We start from the raw sequence: 13,017 nt of genomic DNA, 5'->3' as shown, positions 1-13,017 counted from the left end.
AAATGATTATGAGAGTACTTATGAAGGTGTTCAAATGATGTGCAAGAGTACTTATGAAGGTGTTCTGGGAGTATTCAGAGGTGATTTGGGGGTGTTCGAATGATGTTTTGGAGTATTTCAGTGTTGTTTGGAAATGTATAAAGGTATTTTTTGGTGAGTATTCAAATGATTTATGAGTGTTTTGAAAGATGTTCAAAGTAAAAAGTGCGTATTTAACTTCGTAATATGTAAAATTGTGAGTAGTGAATTTAACGAAAGTGGATGTAAGCGATGTGGTGACTTTCTGATGCACTGTGTCCCCTTATTAATTTTAATGAACTAAAAGGGTTAAAACGAGAAAAATTGGGGTTTATGAGTGAAAATTGTGAGGTGTTGGTTGGAGTGTGAGGGTTTGGGAGGGTGGGGAGGAGGTTACTTCGTGGGGGGAGTGACCTGAGATGAAATAGTTAAAAAATGTCTAGACTTGTGTTGTAAAGAAATTGTGAGTATTAACGAAAAAATGTGCCTTTCTGATGTACTGTGTCCCCTTATTAACTAAAAGGGTAGACAAGATTCAGCCTGTGTGCGCGTGACGTCACTACTATGTTCCCTTATTATCTTGAATGAACTAAAAGGACCGACCTGATTCAACCTGTGTGCTGGGTCAACACGTGACGTCACTGACCGCCGAGTAAACGCTTTTTTAGTTCATTTAACTTAATGAGAGGAAACTTTTAGTTCATTTGACTTAATGAGCGGAAACTTTTAGTTCATTTTAAAATAATAAGGGGAAGATGTTTAGACCTGTAGTAAGCATGCCCCCATAGGAGGAGTCTATTTTGAATGCTTACCCCCAGAGGGGGGATTCCAAAAACTTTGATCCGAGGAATTTCGAAAACCCCATAGGGGGGAATCCAAAAAACTTGATCCAAGGAGATGGAGAATTTCGAAAACCCCATAGGGAGGAATCCAAAAAACTTGATCCGAGGAGATGGAGTCATGGTATTGTCGAGAAATTTTTGGGGTTGGGGGGTGAAAGTGGGAGGGTGATCCGAGGAAGTGGAGACTTTGATATTGAGAACCCCATAGGGGGGAGTATCCAAAACTTGTATTATCGAGAAAATTTGGGGATGGGGGGTGAAAGGAGGGGTACCCAAAAAAACTTGATCTAAGGAGATGGAGAATTTCGAAAACCCCATAGGGGGGAATCCAAAAAAAAAACTTGATCCAAGGAGAATTTCAAAAACCCCATAGGGGGGATCCAAAAAAACTTGATCCGAGGAGATGGAGTCAGGGTATTGTCGAGAAAATTTGGGGTGAAAGGAGGGGTACCCAAAAACTTGATCCGAGGAGATGGAGAAATCCAAAAACTTGATTCGAGATCATAAGAATTCGAAACCCCCATAGGGGGGAATCCAAAAACTTTGATCCGAGGAGATCATAAGAATTTCGAAAATCCCATAGGGGGGAATCCAAAAAAACTTGATCCGAGGAGATGGAGACTTTGATATTGAGAAATTTTGGGATGGGGGTGAAAGTGAGAGGGGGAACCTCAAAAATTTGATCTGAGGAGATGGAGAGCACAAGAAAATGAAATTCAAGAAAAAATCGAAACCCCGTAGGGGGGAATCCAAAAACCTTGATCCAAGGAGATCATAAGAAAAAAAAATTCGAGGCGCGGGGGCGATCCGGATGACGCTGCAGAAGGCGCAGCAGAAGGCGCGGTCGGGGGTCGCGAAGGGCGCGCGGGGCGGGCGGCGGGCGGGCGCGCGGGCGGGCGCGCGGGCGGGGCGCGCGGGCGGGCGCGCGCGCGGGCGCGCGGCGCGACGGCGGGGTCGCGAAGGAGGGTCGCGAAGGGGGGGGGGGTCGTGGGTGGGGGTATTGGTTGGGGGGGTCAAGGGTGAGGTAGTCTCGAGGGCGAGGTCATGGTCAAAACCGGAAGTAACACCTAGGTGTGAAAAGGTGACCCTCCAGCCGCTGGTCCTAGACCGGATACACCGCCCTGTAGAAGGCCTAAACCGGATACACCGCCCTGTAGAAGGCCCTTAAACCGGATACACCGCCCTGTAGAAGGCCTTTTCCGGATACACCTCCCTGTAGAAGGCCCTTAAACCGGATACACCCCCCTGTAGAAATTATGACTACTAGTGTGTGTGTGTATGAGTGTGTGTGTGTATGAGTGTGTGTGTGTGTGTGTGTATGAGTGTGTGTGTGTATGAGTGTGTGTGTGTGTGTGTGTGTGTATGAGTGTGTGTGTGTGTATGAGTGTGTGTGTGTGTATGAGTGTGTGTGTGTGTATGAGTGTGTCTCAACAATCAATATTTGCACCAATAACTCACTACAGTTGTGACCGGGTGTGGAAGTGTGAATTGCTTATTGCTCTAAAATTTGTTCATGATTGTAGCCATGTATAAACGTAAGTAACCATTCTTACAGTATTCATTACCTCTGTAACTTGCTCATCTATCAAAACTTTGAGGTCCAGTCCCTGGACCCATTATGTACCTCTGTAATCTTTTGACTACCGCCCACAGGATGGGTATGGGGTGCATAATAAACATATTAAACTAACTAAACGTAGTTATAAAAACAATGACAACGGCGGAAAGGTTTAAGCCATGGACAAACTGTTATGTGATCCATAATCAGAGGCACGCCACAAAATACAGAGTGGGACAACAACACCCGTAAACAGGTGATCACACACATCTTTATTGTTGAAATGTTTCGCCTACACAGTAGGCTTCTTTCAACAGTAAAGATACCCCAGCTGTTGTTTGTGTCTTAACTCGTCAACCTGTTGATATTTTATACCATTTTCAACATAAAGAGACCGATGTTGTAGCAGTCAGGCTCAGGCTAGTTACAAGTACTTCTGGCAGTTTGGCAGACACACTGATGATGATCAAACCAAGTGCAGTGTGGCCAGCCCTGTGGTCACTTTTTTTTTTTTTTTTTTTTTATTCGCCGGTATTCTCCCGGCCCGGGTCTTTTCCAAGTAGTGGTGACCCGGCCTTGGCTCCCTATCTGGGGAGTGTCTCGAGACTTAAGTCTCCCATGGGAGGAGGTACAGTACCTCCACTGTCTTGAAGAGTGCTTAATTGTCCACTTATTGAGGAATATCGAGACAGTATAATAACTTATGTGATATGACAAGATATCTTATTAATGAAAACAAGATGCCAGATATATTAAGCAAATTTTCTAAATTTGCTTGTAACAGATAAGTGAACTGTAGGTATAAATCCAGATGTACGCCTGTAAACCCTTTCGGGTCCTAATTCATAGGCCTTTTGCGTATCCATGTGCTCTCCCACTATCGTCCAAAGGAAGGATATGGAGCGCACAGCAAACTAGCAGCTTAGTGACAAAATCTAATCTATCTAATATGGGTGTATGGAAGTAGCAGTGAAGAAAGTAATTCGTGGTTTAGCAAAAAGTTCATCTCGCAGCAGCGTTTTCCAGGGCTGCGAGATGATTAATTACAAACAACAAACTTACACCGTAACTTATATGCCGCACTTTATGTCACACACAGTATGCTTCACCTTGTTTAAAAAATCAGAATGGTAAGAAAATCACAGTTGCCTGTCTTACCTGATGTCTAGGCTGGACCACTCGGGTAGTTTGGAGGGACGACGGGTCCAGTACCAGGTGTCGTTGTTGGGGAAGGTCGAGTGGTCGGGGATGGACCACTCATGACCATCAGGGTCGTCGGGGATGAGGGGGTCGTCGTCGTACTGCCTCTTGTGAGGGTCGTCTGGAGTCATGGTAACACTCCGCTCCCAACGACGAGTATACCACAACTGATCTGGGGAGGGGGGAGGGGGGAGCCAGGGGATGGTGGTGAGGTAGTGGAACAAGGAAGGAGGTAGTTTGCAAGGAGGGTAGATGTAGGCATTAGAGGAAGAGGGGGAGTAATGGGGAAAGTGAGGGGCAAAGGCAGTTGGGGAAACAAGAACAGGGACGGAGGAGGGAAAGCAGGGAGGGAGGTGGGGTGGCGGAGTGGGACGGGACGTAAAACAAAGCAGGGGAGTAAATTGAGTATAAAAGAGAAGGGGGGGAGTAAGATGGAGAGGGAGCGCAAAGAAATGGATGAAAGGATGGAGGTAATGTGCATACACATTATATATATATATATATATATATATATATATATATATATATATATATATATATATATATATATATATATATATATATATAAGAATCGGGAACAAGCGATACAAGATGCAAAACAACCATATGAGGGAGTTGAATAATAGTTCTTGGCCTTTCGTCTTGCAATCAACAAAATCATCAGGAGCTTACAAAGTTGCAAAATGAGTATGAAATCTCGGCAGATATCACTGTAGCATTTTTTCTATATAAAGTGTCAATAAATTTTTATTTACACTATAAGTTACACTTCTAACTTACACTTTAACTTACACTATGGAACTGCCATTTTCTTGGCAGCATGACTTTGAGAGTGGTGGCACTCACCTCTCCTGGGCCAGGTCAGAGCCATGAGGGTGACAAGGCTCTGGTTAGCTGGAGGCACTGCTGGGGGAATGATGTCAGTGGTATCAAGGCTGGCACCGATGAGCAGGGACACCAAGCTAGCCAGGGTGATCACCAGCGCTATCCTGAAGCACCAAGAGATTTTTTTTATTTGTCAAAATTAAATACATGAGCAGTGTGTTTGCTACCTTATTCTGCATGACAGTTACACAGCGGGAACAAAAGCTAGCTGCTTCCCTGTCATATTCCATCTCACAAGTAATAACCTCTCCAAATCCTTAACGAAAGCCGACATCAGAGTTGCCATGATAACTTCCAGCACAGTAAAGGACTCAGTCACAGAAATAGAAAACAGTCGTCGTCTACGTGACATCCTGACAAAATTATATCAGATTTCACACTGGTGAAACTTCTGGGAACCTGAACACGAGGATCAGCGAACACAGAAATGCCTGTCAGAGATGTAACACCAACAACCCTTGTGATATTCACCTCTACACAGAAAACCATCCGGTGATCTTCCCCAGCGTCAAACTGGTTATCACAGAAGCAGACAGATGGAACTGACTTTGCTTAGGAGACGCTCTGATAGCAATCACTAAGACCATCCCTCAGATATTAAGTTCATTCCTAATTTCTGAAGTATTGGCTAAACTTATTCTCACTGGACATGACACAGTTGTTACATAAACTATAAGGAGAAGTAACGAAAATTTGAACCTTGAATTTCCACTTGTTTGAACACATACTGCAAGTGACGTCACTCGCTCATGTTGCACCTCACGTTGCTATGCTATACATGCGCTCTCTTTCTGTCTGTTAGCATTGATAAAGTCTCTGGTGAATGGAATATATTTCTCAATATAGTGCCATAAACCACATATTTAAAATGCTATAGAGAAGTATGTAACATCACTGATACACAAGCAACATCATGGCGAAAGTAACAGTAATGTATAACCCTCCACCAAACAACAGCATGCCTGTAAATACATACACACACACACACATACACACACACACACACACACACACACACACACACACACACACACACACACACACACACACACACACACACACACATTCGTTTGTGTGTGTAGTAGTAGTAGTAGTAGTAGCAGCAGCAAAAGTAGCAAGTTAGGGTGATTTAAGGAGAGATGAGAGTATGAGATTCGTGGGTCAGATCTCTAAACATTTTAGGAGTTTTCTGGTCAGAGGTTACGCTAAGTTGTAGAAATTACTATTCTGGCTCAAGTTTTTTATAAATATTGTTGAATGTTGATGTAAGACACCTCGTTTAGGAGTTGTTCTTCCTGGCAATTTATAGTGCACTATTCCAGGTAGCCAATGATTGTTGTTTTTCTGTAGACTCTGCAGGTATTTTTATGAGTTGTTTAATATGTTAGTGAGATGCAGTGCATACATATCACCTCTGCAGGTCATCAAAATTTGCACAATCATACAATGAACTGGAATGATATGCCATTAAGTGACAGAAGGAATAACACTCAGAAGACGATTTGTCTTGAATCAGCACTTCTCAACCAGTTTTAACCAAGATAGCACACTACAACTTAGCACAAGCTCTGACCAAAAACTCCTGGGACAGTTGGGGACTGATGTGACCTGGCATGTACCTCTCTCACTGCTTACCTCACATCATCCCAGCCTCTCCTCCCAGGTTTATCTGTGTGTGATTTGATAAAGCCCATTGCATGGGCAAAATATCATCCACTAAGTTTCCATATATCTGCTCTTGTTTATATCACACTGAGAGGAGGCAATGAACCCGCATAACTCGTACGCAGATCCACACAAAATGAGTCACGTAATTACTGAATTGGTAATTTAGTTTATAATAAACCAAATGTTTTGTTATTATATTATAAGTTTCCATCCTTGCATTCTTGACAAGCTTATTTAGTTAGAAAACTAAAGCAATTTTATTCCTACAAAAACTAAGACTAGAGCAAATTTGGTGAAGTGAGAAGGAAGGGAGAGAGACATGGATGATGAGGTACACATTAAAAGCCCAGAACAACATTAACTAACTTGAACAAAGAATCCTTCAGGATACTTTACATAATGTATGTATGACCCTCCATAGAGTATGCAGCCCCAGCTTGGAGCCCTACCTGATGAAACACATACAAAAGCTAGTGAAAGCTTAAAAGCCTGAAGGAGACATGGATAAGCAGGGAACGTATCTTCAAAATGCAAAATCCAAAGACCAGAGATAAGTGAGCAAAATGAGAGCTAAAAGCTCAGACAAGTCACTGGAACACTACGAAGTTTTTTTTCCACTCTCACTGTAGCAAAGAAATTAAATATGCTACATCAGAGACAAATACTATATATATATACACAGTTTCAAGAAAAATACACCCGGACAAATGAGGAGAGAATCCATTAAACATATATCACTTTAGTTTGAGAACTGTGACCACGAACAGTTTCGACTCTTATAAACACATCTTTCTGAGTAGAACTCGCCGAGTATTGAGTGTGAAACAGCATGTCTTCTGGTCACAGCATGTCTTCTGGTCACAGCATGTCTTCTGGTCACAGCATGTCTTCTGGTCACAGTATGTCTTCTGGTCACAGCATGTCTTCTGGTCACAGCATGTCTTCTGGTCACAGCATGTCTTCTGGTCACAGACACGGAAGCCCTTTAAAGTGGCGGCGGCAGGTGAGGGTGGCAGGTCAAGTTACTTAACACCTGAGACACATACCTGGATCCTTACGTGTGTCAGCCTCGTGATAATGCTGATTATAACCTTCATAGCTTATATCTCACTGTATCCGGTCTTCGCTTAATGACACTTTGAAAAGGTTTAATGAGCTTATTGGCATTGTACATTGCACTTTATCATAGTACCTTCCCATGACTAAGACTCAGTTGCTTGTTAGAGATGGATGGATATATTCACTAGTACAACACTTGTGCTGGAGCGAAGTGAAAGTTAAATATATGGATATACCTCGACAGAATCGTAATATAGATCACGGATGAAAAGTATTGAAATAAATCAGTCAGGCTAAAATATCTCACATAGAATAAAACTGTATAGAGTATCATAGACGTAACTTTATACAGTTGAGCAATGGTAAACTAGACATTTCCTTTGCAATATCAAAACTAATGTACCGTGAATAATTCACTTTTAGCTTCTTAAGATATATTGAGTGTAAGAAACATAGGCTTCAAAAGTGAAAATAAGACGGACCAGGATAAACAGTTTTGTGTCAATAGACAGTAACCTGATGGAGGACATTTATATAATGGATCCAAACTTGAGTATATAATTTAACTTTAACCAGTGGAAGTCATGTCATATAAGTTCTTTATATTTTAGCTTAGACAATGAAGCTGTTATCTGGAGAAGCGAAGCTGAATTCAAAAAAGATCAAGGAGATAAAACTGCATGACAAACAGACTACTCATGACCAGTCATGGGAGTCCCCATTGTGTGTGGGAGGCGTGATGGGGGAGGAATGTGGGCGTACGGCATGGGGTCGAGGGGCCGGCCAACGTGGTTTCGTGGTTTTTAGGTCTAGTCTCGCGTTACAGAGGACCAGGACTTGAGTTTCCTTTACTACAGCTCGTCACGTCTCACGTCGCAGAGGTCACCTGCCGGGAGAATGTCTTCGAGTGTCTGGCGAGCGTCTTGCGTGTGTCTTATGTGTCCTTCATGTGTCACGCATGTGTCCTGCATATGTCCTACATGTGTCACCCATGAGAACTGCAAAAATTAGTCTAATTCTAGTACATTTTCTTAAGAGATGCCCGGAGTCACGTTCTTAGTGTTTCCTGTAACTAAATATATTGCACATTTTATGTTAGGCTCGCCTAGGCAGGCTTAAGTAGGCCTAAATTATGTTGAGCTGGGTTAGTTAAGTCGAAATTACACTACTGCCATAGTGAAGAGCTCTGTTCCACAAGGCGCAGTACTCGCCCCCATCTTATTCCTCATCCTCATATCAGACATAGACAGAGATATACACCACAGCACCGTATCATCCTTTGCGGATGATACTAGGATCTGCATGAGGCTGTCATCTGCTGAGGACGCGGTTAACCTCCAAGAAGATATAAACAAAGTTTTGCAGTGGGCAACGGTAAACAATATGATGTTCAATGAGGACAAATTCCAACTACTCCGTTATGGAAAACTGGAGGAGATAATAACTAGAACAGAGTATACTACAGACTCTGGATATACAATAAAGCGGAAAAATAATGTAAGGGACCTGGGAGTAGTAATGTCTGAGGATCTCACTTTCAAGGATCACAACAGTGCCACGATCGCACGTGCAAAGAAAATGATAGGATGGATAATGAGAACGTTCAAAACGAGAGATGCCAAGCCAATGATGATCCTTTTCAAATCACTTGTTCTCTCTAGACTGGAATACTGCTGTACATTAACATCTCCATTCAAAGCAGGTGAAATCGCAGATCTAGAGAGTGTACAGAGATCCTTTACTGCACGTATAAGTTCTGTCAAGCACCTTAACTACTGGGAACGCTTGGAAGCACTTGACTTGTACTCGTTGGAACGCAGGAGGGAGAGATATATCATAATCTACACTTGGAAAATACTGGAAGGAATGGTCCCAAATCTGCACACAGAAATCACTCCCTATGAAAGTAAAAGACTGGGCAGGCGATGCAAAATGCCCCCAATTGAAAGTAGGGGCGCCATTGGTACACTAAGAGAAAACACCATAAGTGTCCGGGGCCCAAAACTGTTCAACAGCCTCCCATCAAGCATTAGGGGAATTGCCAATAAACCCCTGGCTGTCTTCAAGAGAGAGCTGGACAGATACCTAAAGTCAGTGCCGGATCAGCCGGGCTGTGGCTCGTACGTTGGACTGCGTGCGGCCAGCAGTAACAGCCTAGTTGATTAGGCCCTGATCCATCGGGAGGCCTGGTCATGGACCGGGCCGCGGGGGCGTTGATCCCCGGAATAACCTCCAGGTAACCAGGTATGGGTCGCATCCTGGGACGAAAACTGACCTAATTTGTCCGAAATGCTCTGCATAATAAGCAGCTTGCTATATACAAGTATGTTATTGATGTCAGCTAGGACTGTATACCTTGTACATGTACTTGTAGTAAATATATTATTATTATTATTATTATTATTATTATTATTATTATTATATTTTTATTTTGATTCCCAACTTTTTTTGTGTTTTTCGTTTTGTTTTTTGCTTCTCACCGTGAACTGTTTATTAATCGTGGTTTACCTTGTGGCATTAGCAAAACCACAATGGGTAATTTGTGCTCTGTTATCTTTATTTTATTTTTTGTGCTGTTATTTGATCTACTAATTTCATAACCCAGCACAACAACCACACTATCTCATGATAACTAGTATTATTATTATTATTATAATCAAGGGGGAAGCACTAAACCCGTAGGATTATACAGCGCCTATGGGGGGATGGAAGGCATTCAGGCTTAATTCAGGGAACTGGAGCACAGATCCAATTCCCTAGATCAAGAGCCCCTCACCAGCGTCAAGGAGCCTTCCTTGAGGGGATGATAAATAGTAACGTAACATAGCACAACACTCGACACTCTACTGCCACTCGACTAGAACAATCCATATCCGGCTACTAACAACCCCCCCCCCGCTGTATAGCCCTTGTGGCTTAGCGCTTCTTTTTGATTATAATAATAATAATACTAACAACCCCGCCCCCTCACCCTCCCTTCAGTCAAGTACCCACTGCATTTCGTCCACTAATAACCTCTCACAAACTCTACCTTTCATGCTGAGCAAACTTTTCTTCCCTGTCCGTCATATAACATTTCCAAACCACCACATCTTGAACTATTTACAAAAACACCCACATATTACACGAGTGACAACCTTCACACACAATGTATCACATACGTTCATTCACCTATCCCCAAAATGCTTCCTCTGATACAGATGTAAGTCACACATCTTTTCCCATCTTCATTTTCCCATTTCCCCACGTCCCTTCCGCACGCAGGAATATACATCAAAGTAACGTATATAAACGAAAATGAGATCTCAAACGAAAGACGCAAAAGACGAGACTCATCTGCAATTGCAGCTACGGTACCCAAATTAAGAGATATGATCACAGTCGCCTTGTGTCCCAGGATTAACTGCATATGAAAAACAGAGATTAAGGTTATAAGCAGGTCAGTGGGTATGGCGCTGCTACTTGGGAATGGTTGGAAATTCGCTGATAATTCTCAGTTCCGATGGCTTCTCAAATTACATCCTGTAGCTAGGATGCTGATCACAGAAAGCCCCAAAGTATGTGTGGGTGCCATATACAATCGGAGAAAAAACGGACCCAGCTCATGATCTTAGGTAGGTAGGCAGATAGTTTTGAGATTTGAAGAGTGCTTTGATCACAGTCTTGGGAGACTTCGACGTTATAAAATCGACTGGGAGAACTGGAACTCCTCACAAGTGCCTAGAGAAGTGGTAACACGTAAAAGAACCAACGCGAATGAGAGGCAAATATAAATCCCAAAGAACGAACTTCTATTTTCCGGTGGAAAATAGAAGTTCATTCTTTGGGATATATGGAATGTTCATAGGAGCAAGTGACCGCTGCAGAGTGACGTTTTATTATCTGGTGGTAGCATTACTGAGAAGCGGAGATGGAGACAGTATGAGACCCCTGTACAGAAAAGGTAAATGTGAAGGAATGTGATAATGTCTTTCGGAAATACAGCGAGACACTCAGCTCAGCTCGGGAGACAGTCTGCCAGGAAATGACGAAATCTAACTGAAAGTCCAGGAAGGATGTTTGTACTGACGTGTGCGGCTAAGATGAAAATCATTGCTACATTGGAAAGCCCATTTCTTAACTGGCAGTGCAAGGAGGAGATGAAAATTAATAAAAACTTATTTTAACCCGTTGTCTTATTTTATAGCAAGTGGTCCAAAAATAAAAGCAATTTTGTAATGCCGTACTTACATTAGGGTGGCGGCGATGCAGTAGCGGTAGTTCCTGAGTGTTCTCCTGAAGGTGGCCAAGGGTCTTGGGGACTCGGTAAACACACCAGGAATCTCACTGTAACCGCTCGCAGACATCCTGGAGTCTCTATCTCTGATCTTTTGTTTCTACTTTGATTTTGGTTTATCATATATTGTCTGTCAGTATACGACTTTTTAAGACAGAAATATGCTTCTATAAAGACTCCCGGCGTTTTTGTGTATCCTCTTTCATAATTTATGCCTTCGAACGAATATAAACAAAATGTTTAGCAATAACTCTTGTATTTGCATGGGCTTCCGACGAAGATTAGGGAAGCAAATACTTCCAAGAATCCCTCAGCACCGGTTTGAGGGTGCAACATTTAACATTATGTTAGGCACTGAAAGAGTATAAATGTTACAGCACAAACCCGGTAAGCAGGCAAGTGTACCTCGAACTTTATCTTCGGATTTTTTTCTTTCTTTCGTCCATCTTCTGTATACAAGAACACTCTTCCCAGTCGCAACCGCTACTGGGATGAAATGAAGAAATACAAGTTTACGTCGTCAGTGCTAGGAACTACTAGTTTACGTCATCCGTGCTTGGAACTAGTAGTTTATATCAGAACTAGGAACGAAACGTCGTGTTGCTGACAGTAGCGAAGGAAAAGCACACATCAAACTTCCCTGCTTCCATTGGACATTGTCTCAATGAAAGCTTGCTAAGCTATGTCTTAAGCTGGTTACGCTATCTTGAGTTAAGCTGTTACTTAAGCACGCTGTGTCTTAAGCTAGTTAAGCAGAGTGTCTGTCTTCTCAACTACTAACTTGTTTATATCTGTGGAGCTGGGAAATAGTAGTAGCAGTAGTTTGTATCATAAGGATCGGGAACTAGACGTTAATACAATCGGAGCAGGGAATTACTAGTTTATATCGGTAGTCCTAGGAACACAATGTTTGTATCGTCAGTATTAACAAGTAATTTATATCGTCAAACCTAGATACACAATGTTTATATCGTTAGTATTATTAACTACAAGTTTATATAGTCAGAGATAGGAATTAATATTGTACATTTTTAAAACTGGGAACTATGTTTATATTGTCAGGTGTGAGAACCAGTACTTCATAAATGTCAGACGGTCAGCTAGTATATAGTACCTGATAAGGTTCAACGGCGAGTTAATCAAGGCAGTGCAAAGGTCGTAAAGTTCTTCAATAATAAGAGTGATAAGTTCCCGTAGGCGTGTGCGCGTGAGAGTGAACGTGCGGCAGCGAGCGAACGCGTCGAGAGATTGAGTGACGCTGGAGATGATGGAGGGCGAGGTGAGGGAGGGGAGGTGAGGTCCCGTGAGTGTGAGGTAAGCAGACACGAGCTGACCACTTGACCGGCTTCAGCAACTCCACCGCCTTGTGACACACAAATTGATCCTGTGGGGAGGGGACGTGGGGAGGTGGAGGGTATGATGTGGGGAAGTGGGACGTGATGTGCTAAACGGGAGTACATGGGAATAGTCAGTTAGAGAATTTTAAGAGTCCACACTGAACCTATCTGCTG

The 13,017-nt window shown here is 42.7% G+C and overlaps 1 protein-coding gene across 6 annotated transcripts in view; it reads right to left on the bottom strand.

The window, feature by feature from the left end:
- Window positions 1–12,779, bottom strand: part of LOC128688653 (salivary peroxidase/catechol oxidase-like) — a 66,539-nt gene extending 53,760 nt beyond the window's left edge. The window contains exons 1-4 of one of the 6 annotated variants that reach the window (XM_070084507.1): window positions 12,621–12,779; window positions 11,461–11,992; window positions 4,465–4,607; window positions 3,577–3,790 (exon numbers count right to left, since the gene is read on the bottom strand). In XM_070084507.1, the coding sequence (XP_069940608.1) occupies window positions 3,577–3,790; window positions 4,465–4,607; window positions 11,461–11,576 (473 nt within the window). In that variant the 5' untranslated portion in view covers window positions 11,577–11,992; window positions 12,621–12,779. The remainder of the gene's footprint in view (window positions 1–3,576; window positions 3,791–4,464; window positions 4,608–11,460; window positions 11,993–12,620) is intronic. The other 5 variants (XM_070084508.1, XM_070084505.1, XM_053776576.2 and 2 more) reach the window with 5 other exon arrangements.
- Window positions 12,780–13,017: the final 238 nt, after the last annotated feature.

The sequence above is a fragment of the Cherax quadricarinatus genome, chromosome 13 (genome assembly GCF_038502225.1).
Source record: "Cherax quadricarinatus isolate ZL_2023a chromosome 13, ASM3850222v1, whole genome shotgun sequence".
Taxonomy (NCBI): Eukaryota; Metazoa; Arthropoda; class Malacostraca; order Decapoda; family Parastacidae; genus Cherax; species Cherax quadricarinatus.
The sequence above is the reverse complement of the archived record's forward strand: the minus strand, read 5'-3'. Positions and strand labels throughout refer to the sequence as shown.